This window comes from Schistocerca piceifrons, chromosome 3 (assembly GCF_021461385.2).
Source record: "Schistocerca piceifrons isolate TAMUIC-IGC-003096 chromosome 3, iqSchPice1.1, whole genome shotgun sequence".
NCBI lineage: Eukaryota > Metazoa > Arthropoda > Insecta > Orthoptera > Acrididae > Schistocerca > Schistocerca piceifrons.
The window spans coordinates 878878313-878899023 of record NC_060140.1 but is presented as its reverse complement, the minus strand read 5'-3'; the positions used below and the strand labels follow the sequence as shown (position 1 = coordinate 878899023).

The window sequence follows — 20711 nt, the reverse complement described above, 5'->3', positions numbered from 1 at the left end:
TGCTGAAGATAGATGGAGAACCATGCCAACAGATGGAAAGGTGTGGGATTCTCTTTGTATTTCATGTACATTGTGGCCTGCTAGATAACAAGATTGACACTGATCCTTGAATTTGAGGGGGGTTCACTTCCAAAGAAAGTCAAAATTATGCTGCACCGCTGCACTGTGAACCCATCTATCTCAACCCCTATGTGGTGCTTTAAATGTCAGCACTTAGGGCATATGTCTCCCCATTGTCCAAATGACCCGATTTGTAGAGACTGGCTAGTCTTTTATGCTGCCAAATGTCTGTGTCAGTTGTGGGAGTGACCATCCTCCCCAGTCCCTGAAGTGTGCTATCCTAATCAAGAAGCGCAAAGTTCAGGAATTGGTGGACACAGATTGCCTCTCATATTTTGAAGCTAGGGAAAAATATGACCATTTTTATCTAGTCTCAATAATATTGACTTTTTGTTAGTAGTGTGGCCAGGTTGTCAGCGGCACCTGACTTATTTACTCCTTCGAAGTCAGCCTCTGATAGCTGTGCAAATAAAATTAACCATGAGTGCTATGGCCCCTCCCCTCTATGTGGATCCTGGCACCACCTTTGAGAATCACACTCTGCACCCAGCCTGGGAAGCTCCATCCACCACTGGCTTTTACAGGTGGTAGGGCTCCCTTTTGGCAAGCCTCTCCTCAGAAGTCCACAGTCAACAACCTGACACAAGCCAGTGGCTGAAGTAGCCATGGACTGTGGATCCAAGGGCTGCCCACTCTTCATCCATTTGCACACTAACAGCAGATAAGCCCTCACAAGATTCTTGTCCGCCAAAAGTTGTGAAAGAGAAAAAGAAAAAATCTCAAGAGAAGGCTATTCCACTGAATATGGAGGTGACAGATCCTCCCACACCATTGGGCTTCAAAATGTTCTTTGATGTTGCTTCGCTTTCACTGGTGACAGACAGTGATCCGTGCCATGACCTGTCCTGCTGGCCTCTTCACATCTAATCAGGACAGCATCAGTGTGGTGATCCAGTGGAACTGGAATTGATATTATTGTCACCTGTCAGAGCTACAACAGCTACTTTCTTATTGTTCTGTTATCTATGTTGCTCTCCAAGAAACACACTTTGCTAATAACCATTCTCCAACTTTTTGACATTACCGTACGTTCTGTCAGAACCATACCTGTCCCGAGTGAGTGTCAGGAGGGATTTGTGTATTGATTTGCACAGATGTCACTGGTGAGTGGAGTCCCGTCCATACCAAATTCAAAGCAGTAGCAAGGCGAGTGCAAACAACCATGGCGATCACTATTTATAATGGTTGTTTACCACCAGGTAGGTCAGTTACTTACCTAGAGCTGACCACTTTAATCCAACACCTCGCCCTCCTCTTTTCCCCTGTGAGGAAATGCCATTTCATCTGTGGCAGGGGCCTTCTGATATCCCAGCTTCTTTCTGATTTTGATTTGCTTCTTCTACCAACTTCAGTGCTTCCTGTTGCCTTTTCAATCATTGACCTTAGCATCTTTTCTTTCAGTCTCATTGAGTTGCTACAGTGGTCACTGTGTGACACTCTTTGTGACAGTGACCACTTTCTGGTGGTCCTGTCACTTCCTTGTCATCACCCAACTTCGTGCTGGGCTCTCCAAAGGGTGACTGGCCGTTGAGCTGTTCAAAGAGTCAACTGGCAGTTGTATGTCTCTGCTGTTGACTTCATCCCCTCTCTGCCACACTGCACCAGTGAGGTTATGGGAAACTTCTCTGATGTAAACACCCATTGGAACTTCTAGCCCCCCCCCCCCCCCCCTCCCTCCCATCCCCTGGAGAGGCCCATTCTGCCTTCATCTAGTGCAATGGGGGGCCAAAGGCATTACAACAGCTGATCAGGATCATCAAAGGGCCCTTCATCATTCTTAAGTGTCTCTGCTAAGACTCAGTATCTGATTAAATGCAGTAAAAAGGAATATTGGGAGCATTACATCTCCTCATTGGGAACTTATGCCTCTTTATACTAGGTGCGGGCCAAGCCCTTAGTCTACTGGGCTGCAAAAAGATTGGGTTTCATCCTTATGGTGGCATACCTACCGATGCATTGGTTCTTGCCAAACACTTTGCAACCCTCTTTGTGACTAAATCAGCATTCCCTCTTACCTGCCTTTTCACTGATTGGGAACTGCTTCATGCTCTTGATTCGTCATGTAATACAGACCCAGGCCATGATCTGATTCATCATTAGATGAGTCAACATCTGAATATTATTCAGAGACTTCTGTTGCTTCTGTCTCTTCAACCATGCGTAGTGAGAAGGTGTTTTCCCTCCACAAAGGCAAGATAGTATCATTGTCCCAGTCCTTAAACTAGGCAAAAAATCAGATGTCCATTGACAGCTACTGACTGCTTAGCCTCACTAATGTGCTCTGAAGACTGTTTGAAAGGATGGTAGCCCAACAATTTTGCTGGGTTCTTGAATCACAGTGTCTTTTACCCATATTAGTGTGGTTTCCGGAAGAGGTGGTCCATTACTGACCATCTGGTTAGGTTCAAAACAGCAATCTGAAAGCCTTTTTCTAAATGCCAATACTTTTATTACAGTCTCCTTTGACCTGCTATCAGTTTAATAAGTCACGGTTGCTAAATACTGACAAAAATTCTTTTCAGAAGATTGGAAAAACTGGTAGAATTTGACCTCGGGGAATACACTCTTTTGAATTGTAAAGGTGACAGGGGTAAAAGACAGGGAGTGAAAGGATATTTACAGTTTGTACAGAAACCAAATGGCACTTATAAGAGTCGAGTGGCATGAGAGGGTAGTGGTGGTTGAGAAGGGGGAGAGACAGGATTGTAGCCTACTCCCATTGTTATTCAATCTGTATATTGAACAAGCAGTAAAGAAAACAAAAGAAAACTTTAAAGTAGGAATTAAAGTCCAGGGAGAAGAAATAAAACTTTGAGGTTTGCCGATGACATATTGTAATTCTGCCAGAGACAGCAACGAATTTGGAAGAACAGTTGAATGGAATGGACAGTATCTGAGACATCAAGGGGTCACCAATTCAGCACTGAAGGGAAGCATGGAGGATGAAAATCATAGAGGGAGACCAAGAGATGAATACAGTCAGGAGATTCAGAAGGATGTAGGTTGCAGTAGTTACGCAGAGATGAAGAGGCTTGCACGGCATAGAGTAACATGGAGAGCTGCTTCAATCCAGTCTTCAGACTGAAGATAACAACAACAACAAGGCATACAACACTGCTCCACTATCCTATTTTACTTATTCTCCATGACTGGGGCCAATGAGGATCCCCACCAATTTTTATTGATCAGCGTTTATGTTATTGTTACAGACTAGAGTTGGTACTTCACTCAGCTCCCCGTGGAGCCAAGAGAATGGTGTCCCATAGGGCTCTGTGCTGAATGTTACAATTACTTGCTATCTTACCACCATCAATGTGCAAGTGACCTCTATTGGACCAATGGTCATCCTTGAACTCTACCTTGATGACTTCTGCATTTGGTCCATCAGCCAATCTGTAGTCTTGGCAAAACACTAGTTCCGAGGCACCATCCACTTTGACTCTTCCCCATTACTTCCAGTTTTCTCCCATGTGAAATGTCAATTCTGACATAGAATTTTATGTGAGTACGCAGTGACACTGTCCTAATTTTTGGGACTCCTCTTTGAATAAAAGCTGACATAGCTACCCCACATTTGTCAACTAAGAACTAGCTTCATGTGAAAGCTTGACTCTCCCTGCTAACTTGTCCACACCTCTTGGGGTATGGATCACTACTTTTTGCTTCCAAATGTCCCAACTATTCCTCACTTATGAAATCCATTCACCTTCCGACAATTTCCTAATCACGCAATGTATGAAATTCCTTTTGCACGCAAGGGGCACAGCCCCACCACACCTGCCCTTGGGCAGTGTTACCATTTGGAATGTGACTTAAGGCCCTCAGGTAGGACCTCTGCCTAACATCCATAGAATGTGCTACCCACGTTTCCTGACACCCCCCTTGCCCTTTTTGGTTGTACCCAGGCCACAAATTAGGACCAACCTGCTTGAAGAATTTAAAGTTTCAGTCACCCCATGATCTCTTTCATCATCTGTTCCTCGCAGTTCATCAGAAGCTTCAGGGTGCTACCATTTTTTTGTCCTACTCTGTGTTGGTAAGACACAGTTTATGATCACTTGTACTGACAGTAACACGGAGACCAGTGGAGCAATTCAGAGTGTAGCAAAATAGTCTTGAACATTTAAGGTGTGTCCAAATAACAATTTGAATTGAAAACATCAAAAAGGCAATGCCAATTACTCTATTATAAATAGCGCATATTGAAAGATTTGTAGAATAGCGAGAAAACCGACAGGTGTGAGGCCATGCTCTCTCACATCAGTAGAAGTCCCTACAGGACACGCCTGTAGATGTGTTGGTGCTGCCCTGTGGCAGTAAACTGTGGCTGGAGTATGAAGCCTAAGTATGTGTGTTCTGTCCTCCCTAGTAGCACTCGAGCTGGTCAGGGAATCCGAATGACTGTCAAACACTGCACCCCTCTCGACCCTTAATCAGTACTTAGGGCCACAAATGGCTGAGCCTGTGCCAGATTCATTGAGGAAGGGGGGAGAGAGGTGCCAGAAGCCCCACAAAAGGCTTCCAGGGTAGTTTCTCAGCGTGATCGACAGAGCTGGATGTTGGTGCTGTCTGTGGGAGTCTCAGCTGATCGATGGGTTGTGGGGTTCAGCTTGGTCCTGTCAACAGGGGAGTGGGTGCTGGCCATGGTGGAGATGGAGACAATAGTTTGGCCTCCAAATGATCTCAGTCTGAAAAGATTAATTTCCCCATCGACTGTCTTGGAGGAACTTGCTGATTTTGGAGGGAGCCAGAAGTGGCTTAAGGAGTGGAAGTGGTTTCACCTCCATCGGCTCCCTTTGCTGGTTACTGTTGACCCCCAAGTCAACACCTAACACAAGTGCAGAGGTTGTAGCAGTAGCGGGCAGGCTTGTCCCTGGCATGGTTGCATAGGTCATACCCAGTCAATGGCCATGGGTGAAAGGGGAGGGGGTCTGGGTGGTGGCCTCCTTTAGTTGGGCACAGCAGGCCGAAGAGGGTGCAGGATATGGTCCATGTAAAATTTCAGCTGGGCTACATCCATTTATGGGACTGGACCGGTAGGCTGGTGAGTGCTTCTCTGGAGTCAGCTGTCTTCATTATCTGGCACATCTATGTTTTGAAGGTCCTGATCATCTGCTTGGCTTTCCAATTGGAGGTGGAGTGCAAGGGGGGTGGTGGTCAGGTGCTCATTGCTGCTGTGTTTACAAAAATCCTGAAACGCAAATGTCATGAAATGATGGCCACTGTTGGAAACCAGTTTATAAGATGCCACATCTATTGCAAATATGATTGTGATTTGGATGAGAGCATCTGCAGTGGTGGTAGCCATCCATGCCAGATATGAAAAGTTAGAGAGAATGTTGACAACTAGCAATCACATAACTACCCAGAATGGTTCAGCTATATGAATGTGTACTCTTTTCTAGGGGTAGCCAGTGTGTGGCAATGGTTTGAAATGCTGTGCTAGGACTGATTGATTGTGGGTGCAGGCCTGGTAGTTCCATACAGTGTGTTCCGTGGAGGCACCAACACCAGGCCAGTACACATGATGCCACGCTTTTTCCTCCAGTGTGCACATTTCCAAATGTGCAGTGTGGAGGAGCTTCAGTATGTGGGGGCAGAGCATGAGGGAACTACCACCTGGCATTCAGAATCGTCCTTGGCTAACAGTATGGTACCATCATTGACATTAAGCTGGTGCCATAATGAAAAATAGGTCCACTATGCCAGGTTGGTGCCCTTAGGCAGGTTCTCTGGCCATCCCTGCCATACAGCAGACAATACCCTTCAGAGTTGTGTATCATGACCTGTTTCTCTTGCTTCTTCACCCAGTAACTGGGAATTTATCAAGAGTGTGTCATTGAATTGCATCTAAAGCAAAACACTGCACTTTATGCCTCTCAATCTCTTTATCTGGGCTGTACAGCAAGTGGGAAAAGGTGTTTACATTTTAGTGGTGTATGATGAGTTGATAATGGATCTTATAGGTATAGTTACTAAGGAATAATGCCAACTGTTGCAGTCACTGTGCCATTTTAAAGGGGTATTTTGAATGAGGAGAGAATGGCATAATGAGTAGTTGTGATTGATTATCAAGTGACAGTACCATACATAAATGTTTGTGAAACATCTTGCCATTTTATATTATAGCCATTGCCTCTAAGGTATTTTCTAAATTGAGAAAAAACTATGGCTCTGATCATGCAAATTTAAAAACTTTTTTGCACAATGGTTAAGAGGATGGAAAATCGGGGCTATCTTGGGAATAAATTTCGTGTAATAATTTATTTTGCCAAGGAATGACTATAGTCCTCTGAGATTCTTTGGAGCTTGTATGTTAGTTATTGCATCCATATGATCCTGTGTAGGTGTGAGCCCTACTTTACTTAATATATGTCCTTGGTTCAAATGAACTATGCTTGCTGAGGCGACTACACAGAGCATGGACTCGGAGCCATGCAAGCAACATCTGTAGATCGCACGGATGCTGCTCGCACATGGCCCTGATAATTAGGAAGTCATCTAAGTAATGAATGCAGTTGGGGATATTTTGAATGAGTTGCTCAAGGTATCTCTGAAATATTATGGGAGAACTTGCAACGCAAAAGGCAGCCTGTTATAATGATACATGCTGAATGGTGTATTTATCGCTAAGAACTGTTTTGTCTGGTCACCTGGTGGCAATAAGAAGTAGATGTCAGTGAGATCTATCTTTAAAAAATAACAGCCCCCACCAGTTTCACAAGTTCCTCTGGCCTACGAGTTGGATACAGATCGACATGTGATTGAGCATTAAAGGTAGACCTAAAATCACCACAAACTCTTAAGTGATCCATTTAGATTCTTAACTGCACCCATGGTCATTGCCCTTTGGATAGATGATGCTGGAAACATTACTCCCATACTTTGTAAACTATCTTGCTGCACTCTAGCTTGATTGCACAGGGTGAAAGGCACTGGATATGCTCTACAAAACTTAGAACTCTGAAAGCCTTAAGAATATGTGGTCTTGGAAACTTGTTGCACTACTTAATGTAGGTTCAAGCAATTGCTTATACGCACAAATTATGTATCAAGTTGTGGGAATTATATCACAGTTGAAACTAGATTCTCTTGGTCTTAAATTTGGAAATCAAAAAGCACAAAACTGTCTAACTCAAAAATGTTAGTTGTCATCCAGTAGTTGACTATAGCAGGGTTAGTTACCGAACTTCAATTTTATACTTGGACTATGATTTGACCCCTCAATGGGATTGACTGGCCATTGTATGTCTTAATCTGTATCTCCATCTACATACCTAGTAGTAGTAGTAGTAGTAGTAATTTCCTTTCCTATTTCACTCGCAGTTGGAGCAAGGGAAATATAACTGTCTGTATACCTCCATTCAAGACCTTTTTGCCTCACTGTCCTTACACGAAACATACGTTGGCAGCAGTAGAGTAGTGCTGATATCAGCTGCAAATGCCAGTTCTCCAAATTTTATAAATAGCATTTTGTGAAAAGAACATCATCTTACCTCCAGGGATTCCTGTTTGAGTTCAAGCAGCATCTCTGTAAAACTCACATGTTGATAAAATCTACTGTTAACAAATCTATCTGTACTCTTCTTAATTGCTTTGATGTCTTCCTTTAATCCAACCTGGTGGGCATCCCAGACATTTCAGCAGTTCTCAAGAATGGCTTGCACAAGTGTTCTATACACAGTCTCCTTTATAGATGAGCTACACTTTCTTAAAACTCTCACAATAAACCAAAGTCAACCATTTGCCTTCCCTACAACTGTCTTTACGTGCCTATTTAATTTCGTATCATTTTGCAATAGTACACTTCGATATTTGATCATCGGGACTTCGCCAAACAGCAAACCACTAATGCTGTATTTGAACGTTACAGGAATATTTTTCCAAGTCATCTACATTAACTTACATTTTTCCACATTTAGAACAAGTTGCCATTCTTCACACCAAATAGAAATTCTGCGTAAATCATCCTTTAAGCTTCTGCCGCCACTCAACAATGATATTTTCTTATATACTGCTGTGTCATCAGCAAACAGTTGCAGGTTGCTGCTCACCATATTGGTCAGATGATTTATGTGTGTAGAGCACAAGAGCAGTCCTATAACAATTCTCTCGGACACTCCTGACAATACCCTTGTCTGTGACGAACACTTGCTGCCAAGGGCAATAAAAAGACGTCTCTGAATCACTCACATATCTGGAAACCTATTCTGTGTGCTTGGACCTTTGTTAACAGTCTCAGTTGGGCACGGTGTCAGATGCTTTTGGGAAATCTAGGAATATGAAATCTGCCTGTCGCCCTTTGTCCATGGTTCATAGGATATCATGTCAGAAAAGGTCAAAGTTGTACTTTCTAAATCCATGTTGACTTATGGACAAAAACTTTCTTGTCGCAAGGAAATTTATTATATTCAAACTTACTATATGTTCAAGAATTTTGCAGCATACTGATGTTAAGGACATGTGCTGAGGATATCATAGGTGTGGAGAACTGATGTATTGGTACTTGTCCACATTAATCAAACACATGGCTGTGCCTGCGCCCAGCTAGAAATCTGTAGTTGCTCCATTAATTTCCACCTGCAGCATGAGCTTCTGCATCCCTTCTGCTGCTACTGTGGACCCTGGCAAGATAGCATGCATCATACTGATGGTTATTGTTGTTGTTACATGCCAGCCAAAGCAAACTGTTGTTAGATGCTCTGATTTGCAGCATGCTAAACAAGTGGTGTCACAAAAGGGCACTGACACTGTTGATGCCATGGCCCACGATCTGGGCACAATTTGATGACACCAACTTTTTTTGAGCCTTGTGGCAATTATAGGGAGAAACCATTGTATGAGTGGAGTTTGTGAAGTGAACGACTGGCCAAACCCAAAGTCCAGAGCATGGAAATGAAAAATGGAAATGAAGTCCCATGCTTCTTTACAGAGCGTAGGGGAACGATGCGGGAGACCCGCACCGCCTTACTAGGCAAGGTCCTAATGGAGGTGGTTTGCCGTTGCCTTCCTCCGACCGTAATGGGAATGAATGATGATGATGAAGACGACACAACAACACCCAGTCATCTCGAGACAGGAAAAATTCCTGACCCCGCCGGGAATCGAACCCGGGACCCCGCGCTCGGGAAGCGAGAACGCTACCGCGAGACCACGAGGGGCGGACATAGCAAAATCATTGTGAATGCGCAGTCCAGGGAGCAATCCAAATGAAAAACATCAAATGGACAAGGTCAGTCACTCTAGTATTCTTACACGTAGTCTAAAAAGTAATTACAGGAATCCTGTGTTGCATAGTGTTCAACACCAGGATGGTTACCCTTTTTTATTCAGCTGTAAGCTGTGAGTAATGTCGTCCAATTTCCCAGCAGTGACAAGAAATACAGCATCAGAATGAGATATGTCTGCAATCAGCAACAGCCTGTTGATCTCCATTCCATACAGGCATGTTAACCCAGGACTGATCATGGTGCTGCAAAACTTGCCCTGTATTCCCACTGGTGTGTGCAGTTTCTCCTTTTAGCCATATCATTCCTAAGACTGTAATAACAGTACTTAGCCAATTTTTTTAAAAACATTTCTTCACTCAGCACAATTCCTGTCTTCTTTGGGAAAATCGTTACACAGAGAGTGTGAAGTTCTCGGTCATCTGGTGAAGGTCTGCACAGTATTTGTGAAATGTTATCTTATGCATGGTGTATCTTGTACCAATGGGCCAATACCTGTCCCGTGGGCAATCAAAACTATTGTCTTCCTTGTTATTTTTACTTACACATTGTCCTTAATGGCAACACAACCATTTGCATGCATATATATTTAATGTGGAAATCCTGTTGTTTGAAGATAAATTTTTATATTTAATTTTGGAACTCAATATTTGACTTACTTGTTATTGAATATTGATATTGATCTTGTATTTTAAATTCGTAATATTATTCGTAATTCGAAAGTAATAAAACCTCTTTCCTCTGATTGTAGGTCAGTCTTCTGGTGGGAAAGCGAACACTTTTCCTTTACAATCTTCATGACCCTGACAATCCTGTGGAGTTAGCATTCCAACAACGATATGGCCATGTTGTCACATACAAATGGTTTGTGTACCTTGAATTTTAAAAATAAATATTTTTCATATCTGTATGTTGATGGTACGAGAAGTGATGGTAAGAAATAGTCGTAATTTGTAGGTGCAAAGATCACATAAATGTTTTTGGGTATGTGATCCGTCTATGCAAATAAATGAAAGGCTGTTTAATCTGTGGCTTCTGCCTTTTGGTTCTTTTTATTTATGAAGCATGTTCAGTAACTTGTCACAGATGTTTGTTTTATATATATAGTAGTTGTGTGATATAATGATTACAGATGTGATATGTATTATAGTTATTCTTTTATTGTTGAGTGAGAAACAGCAATTTGAAGGGCATCATTCATAAGGTTGAATTATTATTTGGTTCTACTTACATTTGTGGTCTTACTGTTCTGTATGTATCATTCTGAAATTGTACTCAGTTGTCCTGTGTACACCAGAATGAGCAATTTTTTTATATTTTCAAACGCTTTTCGTGTGACTATCTCACGTTCGTTCTTTTACTGTTTGTTGGTGGCTTGTGTTTACAGTGTATAGTTTTGCCAACTGTCCTCAGGGTTTTTATTCATCTTTTGTTTGTGTTGTGTTGTCTGTATGTAGTTTGATATTCACTTATTGGTGTGTGTGTGTGTGTGTGTGTGTGTGTGGTGGGGCCTGCTCTGGGAAAAGTTTTTAAAATGATGATCCTGGTCTTTTATCACAGTCACAAGGAAGACATTTCATAGGACCTTTCAGTCTAATCTGTTATTGCAATTGTGAACAGCATGTAGCTATTAGAAGTTTTTATAGGAGCCCCATTGTTCTTTGGCATGCTGTCTGCATGAGAGACATGAGAGATTATAGTTTCCAAACCTGGCCAGTAGTGTTGTCATTTTATATGAAGCACTTGCTCAGTTTGATAGAGGGAAAAAAGGCAGACATACCCTATTCAGAGAACCATCGTGAGATTCACCTGATGTGATTTGTGGAGAACTGAATGGCTGAATGCAAATCTAAATATGAATCCAGTGTCTAAATCACTGCGGCCACTAAATCTCTAACGTTGAAGTATGTTTGCATACAAATTAAGTGCCTTGAGCAATTTCATTTTGTAATTTGTGTGTTGTTTTTCTTCCATAGCCACAGTCTTTGTTGGTTCAACAAATGAAGATGTGAAAGTAGTTCTCTTAACAATGAAAGTTGATTCATATGTTTAATGCTGGAGAAGGGGGTATACCGGTGCCACCTCAGTTTGTTATCCATTTGAATGCCTGCTAAATTCATGCAAGAAGTACCATTTATTGTGTGCCTGCTGGTCTTTACTCCTGGTGCCTATAAGTCAAATTTATTTGTCTGGATTTTTACATTATAAAATACAGCAAGGTTAAGATGGAAGCAGTTTCCAACGAATGAGTTGTAGTTTTATTGCAAAATCATCCAGCCTATGCCTGGTGTGGATGTGTTTATGCCCTTTACTAGTACACTAGAATCTTGCTAAACTGGCCATTCCTCCCACGCCGGATTAGCGGAAGTGCTGGATTGTTGAGAGTGTCTAAAATTTAGTATAAGCGCATAGGGATTGTATTTTGTCAAATCAAAAGATACATTCATTTTTACAGAAAACTTGTCTTTGAGTGGGATGAGAAGTTCTGTCTTATGCAGGACACCTTTTTTCTGTTTTATTTCACCCATACATGTTTCCGCACTTTTGTGCTATCATCAGTGGGTTTAATTTTTATTTTTAACTGTCAAATTGTCATTACATATTAACATTTGTGTTGTTTATAACATTATGTCAAAGTTCCATTGATAGCTTAATTGGCGAAAAGTGGATGTATGCATTAGTTAACGTACCTTAAGGTATGTACATGGTCACTTGGCACTGTACTTTTACGATTTCTCAAAACATAGGCAGAGTTTTTGCTGCCATTATGTGTTGTTGTGGCTGTGTGCTGTTCATTTGTTTTGTAGCGTGTTTGGCTGGGTGAGGCGCACGAGTTTGAATTGTATTTGGTGTCAGTGGTGTATGGTTTGTGTGGGTTTACGTGTGCGTGTTGAGTACTGGAGCATCGAGAGAGAGAGAGAGAGAGAGAGAGAGAGAGAGAGAGAGAGAGAGAGAGAGACTCAGTGGAGAGGTTCTCAGAGAGGTCTAAGGACGGAGGAGAGACTGAAGGTTCTGATGTATTTCTATAATAGAGTCATTGTGGCAGGGTTTGTAGGTGGATGAACCTGCAGCTGGCCGAGTCCTTTTACCAGCTAATCCTTTCAGTTCAAAACTGGAGTAATGGAGCCTTTATTGGCATGTAGACTTGTAAGGTCAGGAGTAGTTCTTAGGTGGTGGATTGCAGTTCTTTCGGCAGATAGAAGGTTAGCTTTCATGTTGAGGGATTTGGGGAATGATGGTGAGGCAGGGTTTCAGGTTAAGAAATTCAAGAATGGTTAATAGATGATGAATTGGGGAGGGGGGAGGGGAGGGGGGAGCAGTGGGGGTGTATCACAGCTGGGTGGAGGAGTGAACTGAGTCAGGCAGGGTTCAACATTGGCCATTTCCTCCACTAACTCTCCACAGTTCCTGTTACTTTACTACAAAATGCACTGCTTGTCGCTGTTGATGCCACTTCTCTCTACACTATCATATCTAATGCCCATGGCCTTGGCCCTATTGAATACGCCTTTCCCAATGCCTGACTAATACCGAACTTACAACCTCCTTCCTGGTCACCAAGATCAACTATATCATCACCCGCAATTACTTCATATTTGCAGACATTCCCTACAAACAAATTTGTAGTACAGTAATGGGCACTCACGTGGCACCATCATATACCAACCTATTCATAGGCCATTTAGTGGAATCCTTCCTAACCACCCATAATCCCAAAGACCTCACGTGGTTCAGATTCATTGATGATATCTTTGTGATGTAGACCGAGGGTGAGGACACACTATCCACACTCCTCCAGGAGGTCTCAATACCTTATCTTCTGTTCACTTCAACTGGTCCTTCTCAACCAAGCAAATCATATTTGTCAATGCTGACTTCCACCTCAATGATCGCTACATTAGGACCTTTCTCCATGTCAAACCTGCCAACTACCAGCAATACCTCCACTTCAACAGCTACTGCCAATTCTCTTCCAAGAGATCCCTTCCATACAGCCTAGCCAACCATGTCCTTCACAATCTGTAGTGACTAGTAGTCTTTCTTCAAAGATCAAGGGCTCACTGAGGGCTTCACAGACTAAAACTACACTCCCAACCATGTACAGAAACAAACCTCCCTGCCTCGTCTCTCCAATTACCTTCCACCTCCCACATTGCCACCATCTGACCTTGTGACTCAATACCACCCAGGACTGGAACGACTGAATCACATTCTACACCAGAGTTTCAACTAGCTCTTCTTGTACCTCGAAATAAGAAATATCTTACCTTCTCTCCTTCCAACCCCTCCCATATTGGTATTCTGGTGCCGACCAAACCTGCGCAATATCTTTGTCCTTCCGTATGCCATCCGTGCTACCAACACCTTGCCTAATGACTTACATCATTGTAATAGACGTGGATGCAAGACCTGTTCTGTACATCCTCCCATCACCACCTACACAATCCGGTCACAACCATCATCAAAGGCAAGGAAGCACATGAAATAAATAATGTTATATTCAAACTAAGCTGCAACCACTGTGCTGCATTCTGTGTGGGCATCACAACCAACAAACTATCTGTCTGCATGAATGGTCACTGAAAAACTATGGCCAAGAGACAGCTGGACTGCCCAGTTGCTGAACATTCTGCCCAACACAACATTTTTCACTTCAGCGACTGCTTCACACCTTGCGAAATCTGGATCCTTTGTACCAACACCAGCTTTTCTGAATTGTGCAGGTGGGAACTTGCCCTGCAATACATCCAATATTCCCATAACCCCACTGGCCTCAACCTTCGCTGGTCCCTGTCTTTCACCCATCCTTCAGCCACACCCCCAAACTTCCCAGCTGCACCTAGCCAGCCCTACCGTGTCCACACCACATTCCTGCATGCAAGAAGCAGTACAACACTCTCCCCCACCCCAGCTCTGCTATCTTTTCCCCTCCCTGTCCCAGCCTTCTCCTTACTTCCCCCACCAAGATTGCACCTCCATGAGGCACAGTTGCTAATAGTACAGCCTCAGTGGCCGGACACAGTGGTCGTGTTTGAGAGTTGCACTTGCATGAATGTGTATATTTTTTCTGTGTTAGAATAAGGCCTTTTGGCAGAAAGCTCACACTTTAGCAATCTTTTTGTTATGCCTGTCTGTGACTCAACATCTCCTCTCCATAATGAGTAGCGATTTTTCCTTATCGTAATACTGTTCCCCCCCTCCCCCCGTCCTGCATACTCCAATGTATAGTTGATGAAATGAATGACAATGCTGTGAACATACTTAAGGTGTGTTTAGCAGTCTTTTTGTTATCCCTGCTGTGACTCAACATTTACTCTCTATGGTGAATAGCAATTTTTCCTGTTCATAATACTGCCATTATTCCATCCTGGATGCTCCAGTGTGCAGTTGATTAAATGAACGACAATGCTGTGATCACAATGAAATGAACACCCTTAGCTGCTTACAGGCGTTGACATGCGTCAACGGGGACAGATGAAAATGTTTGCCCCGACCAGGACTCGAACCCGGGATCTCCTGCTTACATGGCAGATGCTCTATCCATCTGACCCACCGAGGACACAGAGGATAGCGCGATTGCAGGGATTTATCTCTGGCATGCCTCCCGCAAAACCCACATTCTCAACGTATTGTCCCGCACTACATTCGTAGTGCCCCCGCCCATTATACTCATTACTTCTGGCGTGTTGCCGATTCCCGTAAGAGTTCGTGCACTGTTTGTGCATTCGTACAGAAGAAGAAGATGGTTGAGTGGCCAGTGAGCCTTAACTATATATATATACTAAGATGGTATCTGTTCTTTCGGACATGTCCGAAGGAACAGATACCATCGGTGACCATGCAGCTCATTAGAATGAAATTACAATGAAATGAACACCCTTAGCTGCTTACAGGCGTTGACATACGTCAACGGGGACAGATGAAAATGTGTGCCCCAGCTGGGACTTGAACCCATTATCTCCTGCTTACATGCCAGATGCTCTATCCATCTGAGCCATCGAGGACACAGAGGATAGCGCGACTGCAGGGATTTATCTCTGGCACACCTCCCGCAAATCCCACATTCTCAAATTCTCAACGTATTGTCCCGCACTACGTCCGTAGTGCCCCTGTCCGATTCCCGTAAGAGTTCGGGCACTGTTTGTGCATTCGCACAGAAGAAGAAGAAGATGGTTGAGTGGCCGCTAAGCGTTCGGACATGTCCGAAAGAACAGATACCATCTTAGTATATATATAGTTAAGGCTCACCGGCCATTCGACCATCTTCTTCTGCTGTGCGAATGCACGAACAGTGCCCAAACTCTTACGGGAATCGGCAACGCGCCGCGAGTAATGAGTATAATGGGCGGGGGCACTATGGACGTAGTGTGGGACAATACGTTGAGAATGTGGGTTTCGCGGGAGGCGTGCCAGAGATAAATCCCTGCAGTTGTGCTATCCTCTGTGTCCTCAGTGGCTCAGATGGATAGAGCGTCTGCCATGTAAGCAGGAGATCCTGGGTTCGAGTCCCGGTCGGGGGACACATTTTCATCTGTCCCCGTTGACGTATGTCAACGCCTGTAAGCAGCTATGGGCATTCATTTCATTGTAATTTCATTCTAACGAGCTGTATGGTCACTGATGGTATCTGTTCTTTCGGACATGTCTGAAAGAACAGATACCATCTTAGTATATATAATGCTGTGATCATATTTCTGAGCGATAATGCTTTGAATGAGCCTAAAATTTGTTGTTTGAAACATGTTTGTATACACAGAAACGTATCTTTTCGGCTGTTTTATTTACACACAGGTAATGTGAAATCTGTCCAATCCCAACACTACTAGAACGAAGGTCAGCTCTTTCAAAATAGAATAATTGCGCAGAATATGAGTAGATACCAGTATATAATAATCTTGCATTGATCATATTTTGTTAAAAATCCACGGTTAGGACATGCAAATGAAATGATCAGTTATATGAGTTAAACTAAACAATTTTAACAATAGAATGTCATGAAAATAGACTGCTACTCCCCATGTAGCGGAGATGGTGCATCGCAAATAGACAAAACAAAAGTCTGTTAAACATGTTAGCTTTCTGCCAAAATGACCTTCATTGAAATTAGACACCATACACACATTCGCACAACTGCATGTGTTTGTATGTTACCTAATTCCGAAAGGTCTTTTTGGCCGAAAGCTCAGTTGTTTGACAGTCTATTGTTGTGTCTATCTGCAACTCAGGATCTCCGCTATATGCTGAGTAGCAATCTAACATTTTCATAATACTGTCATTATTCCTCCCTGGATTTTCCATGTTTAACATAGAATGTCTCCTGTGTATTACCCTGGAAAAGGCCTGCCTTTGGATGAATCAATCATTCCATCCAGGGGAAGAGTGTCCATTAGCGTTTAAAGTTTAGACAAAGTGTATGAAACAAAAGGCATAAATATGGCATTAAAATATACACACTGAACAATCCAGATGGCTTTTAGAAATAAATGCACCATGTGCAAGGGGATGCTTCACAATATGGGTGGAACTTCTTATGCTGAAAAGGAGAAGCTGCGAGTTGGCTGTCATCTTAAATAGACAACTATTACAGTAGTTTTTCATTGGGTGACACCTTATTGAATCTGAATATGTATTGCATGGCACACTAATGTTAAACAGCAGGAAGAGGACTGAAAAAGTTATTTCTGCAGAACTGGGTGAAGGAAATACAGTTGCTCGCTATTGGCAAAGCGTGATGATCAGAAAATGGAAGACTGTCATAGTAAAGTGGAACATGCGATGGATATATGCCAACAAATAGTCTCAAAGCCACCGTCAAGTGCCAAATACAGTGCAAATGTGTCTGGGACCGACAGGAAGGACCAAATTCTGTTGTATTATTTATGTAAACAAAAGACTGTCCACTGGCCTAAAAACTATTCTTTTAATTATAATTGTCAAGCTAATTTTCAATGTGCATTCTTGTAGAACAAATACGCAGGGAGTGAAATCACCCTGTATGAAAATAGATTAAAAATAATAACGGGACTACATCTTCCAATGGAAGCTCCAAGGGAGAAGCAAAAGAGACGTCTTAATAAAACACACACTGTACAAAAGCAGAAACCAATTGAAGGGAAAAAGCAAGTGATGAGGAAGTGTAGAAAGTTTGCCGAACAGGATTCAGGAAACAAGTGCAGAGACTGCCAAAAATTTCTTAGTGTCTTTTGTTCAATTTTTTATAGTTGTTTCAATGTTTGCAAAGCCAATTTTTTTCTACTTCACTATTTGCTCATTGTTTGAGTTGTTGTTTCTTTGCATTGGCAATATTCAGACTATTGGAGATGCCATCAAGATTGTTTGAAATAATTCTTGTGTTGCTTAAAGCTTATCACATGATTGAAGTTGCGACTGATACTTATTTCTGTTTTCAATTAGCTGTCAGTTTTACCTGGCAAGGAGGGTTCCGCAGTGGTGAGATTGACTTTCTGAAACCATGCATACAGTGATGTAGGATTGAATCCCAGGTATCTCAACTTCAAGCCATTCATCCTGGCCAGCCTTTATTAGCAAGTAATTAACAAAAAAAGTTTCATAATTTTCTGTGATTTTTTAGAGATTTAAAATTGGTAATAGGTCATATATTGACATCATGGTGCAGCGGCTAACAAATGTGCTTATGTGCAGAAGGTTGTATGCTCGAATCCTATATGCTGCTTTGGAATTCTATATTTTTAAATCTTTACTGCAATGACTTGCATCATTATTTTTATTCAATTAACTGCTTTAAATGTAATTTTTTTAAAAATTTCTAATCATTTGTCAAGTCATCATATTAATTTTTTCATTTGCTTTTATTTTTTTCCTATCAGTCTTTTTTCATTTTGAATCTTTATGCATGTGATAAATTACTTTTATATATTAACTTTGATTTAGTTTATTTCGGTTGGTCCTCTTATATTTTTGTCCATGTTATTGCACTGATTATTTCTCTCCCTCGTTTTGCTTGAATGTCACTTTATTTGTAATCCCTCCTTCCACTTAAATTTTCATTTGTGTTATTTTGTCCATAGTGCAACAGGAATTTATGTTTTAAGTGTTTGTTTGAGGATTACCATCCAAAAAGTGTACATCTTGTAAACAAAACACACATTTGTGACACCATTGCACAACCAATATAAATAGATTTTTTTTAACCAATAGATCAACATGTTCAAATATTTAGATGTTACAATAGATAAGTAAAGATAATTAAAATCATACGCACAAAGTTTCCAGAAGAAAAAGGTGTGACAGGAAGAAAAAATCAGAGAAGTGAAGGGATTAGAAATTAAAAAGAATTACCTTTAATCCAATTAATTGAATATAAATAATGATCAAAATAATTTCAATGAAGTTTTAAAAATTAAAAGTTTCAAAGCACGTGAAATCTGAACTCACCATCTGCATGTCAGGCACGTATGTTAACCACTACACTACATTATCAATATATGAGTGATTATCAATTTTAAGCTGTAAAACATCAAGAAAAATTACAAATTTTTTGTCAATTGAGCATGAATGGCTCCAGAATGAAATAGTTGGCACTGTAACCTACAACTCCATATAGACCGTTTCAAAAAGTCAATCCCTCCCCCGAGGGCCTTTCCTTGTAAGTGCAGAACACAAACTTCAAGAAAAATTAAGGACATCTAGAGCAAACATTGTAAACTCTCTCTCTTGTTCTCCGTCTAAAATGCTGGCTATCGTTTTAAAATCACAATGTAAAATAACTCAAGTATTGTAGTACAATAGAAGCCCAGACATGATGCTTATGGAAAAAGGTAAACTGCTTACTGTGAAAATATTTTCCATAATTTAAGTTGGGCAACATCGAAACATGTAATCAAAGACCAGACAGAGAAACACTTAAAAATGTATAAGTGAATGTTGACTTTCTGGCGAATACTGTTGAAATATTCTTGAGCTTTCATCTGCATGGTGGTACTGAAATTCTGTGGTGTTTCATTAAGTGTCAGTCTCATCACCATATTGCAAGACACAGTTGTCAAAGCAGATACCCCAACGGAAACTCAAGAGGATTTCATCACACAAAAATGTGATATATGTGCCACCAAGTCGTAGACAGGCACATTGAAAAAGAATACCAGAAATCTTCAATTTTTTGGTCCTGTCCTCCTCAGTTGCGCGTAATACTACGGTATGTTGATGATTTTCACTTATGGACCGTCTGACAGCAACTGAATAAAACACAATTTTAGTGCCATACGCGTTTCGCCTTTATTTTCTGCAAGGCATCATCAGTGGCAGGTTGCGTAGACAGTTTCTTACATATTACGCTCCTGTTGCATTTTTGGTCTTGTTCTTTATTTTTGTATATGTCCTGTGTATGTGTGTGTCCATTTTCTTTTTTAATTGTAATGTCAAGAAAATTTATTTGATTTTCTTTTTCTTTTTCAAGTGTGAATTTTATGTTCTTATGAGCTTTGTTTATTTCTGAATGGAGTTCATCTATTTTTTCACTTGGCTCGTCTACCAAACAAATAATGTCATCCACGTATCTGTACCAATATATGATTTTGAAACTTTCATTTGTGGTTATCTTATCAAATATCTGATTTTCAAGGTGACTGATGAAAATGTTTGCTAGTGTTCCTGATATTGGGGATTCCATGGGCAGTCCATCAGTTTGTAGATAATATTCTTCCTCAAACTGAAAGTAGTTTTGTTCAGTTGTCAGTCTGAGCATATCTGTTATTTCTTTTATTGCGTCTGTGGTGAGGTTGCTGTGGGATGAGAGATTTTGTTCTATGATTTCTATTGTTTCTGTGATAGGGATGGAGGTATACATATTTTCTATATCGAATGAAATCAGTGATGCTGTGTGTGGTACCTGTATGTTCTGTATATTTTCTATTAGGTTTCCTGTGTTTATCACTGTTCTGTTGTTTTCTACTTTATAGTGTTTTGTAACTAACTTTTGGAGGTGTTTGGCTATGCGGTATGTTGGGGCTTTCTTGAAGTTGATAACAGGTCTCATTGGCATTCCGTCTTTATGTACTTTCGGTTGACTGCGGAGTGTTGGTGCTTGTGGGTTTTTCTGTGTTAAGTAGTATTTCTGTTTGTCTGTGAGTGTGTGTTCAATGTTTTTCAGTGTTCGTTTCACATTTGCCTGGAATCGTGTAGTTGGATCTGACTTCAGTTTTTGTATTGCGTTGGTGTTTATGTATTCCTTGGTTTTTGTGATGTATTGCTCTTTATCCATGAGTACTGTTACATTTCCCTTGTCTGCTCTTGTTATTAATACGTTGTTGTTTGTTAACTTTGGTTTTAACCTTTTCATAGTAGCTGCTTCTGTTTGGTTGTTCTTATTATGTGTCTGCTGTG

At 41.4% G+C, this 20711-nt stretch overlaps 1 protein-coding gene across 2 annotated transcripts in view; it reads left to right on the top strand.

The window, feature by feature from the left end:
- LOC124789640 (WD repeat-containing protein 19) overlaps positions 1-20711 on the top strand; it is a 316330-nt gene that overhangs the window by 82937 nt on the left and 212682 nt on the right. For both annotated transcript variants that reach the window (XM_047257070.1, XM_047257071.1), the window contains exon 5: positions 10099-10211. In XM_047257070.1, the coding sequence (XP_047113026.1) occupies positions 10099-10211 (113 nt within the window). The remainder of the gene's footprint in view (positions 1-10098; positions 10212-20711) is intronic.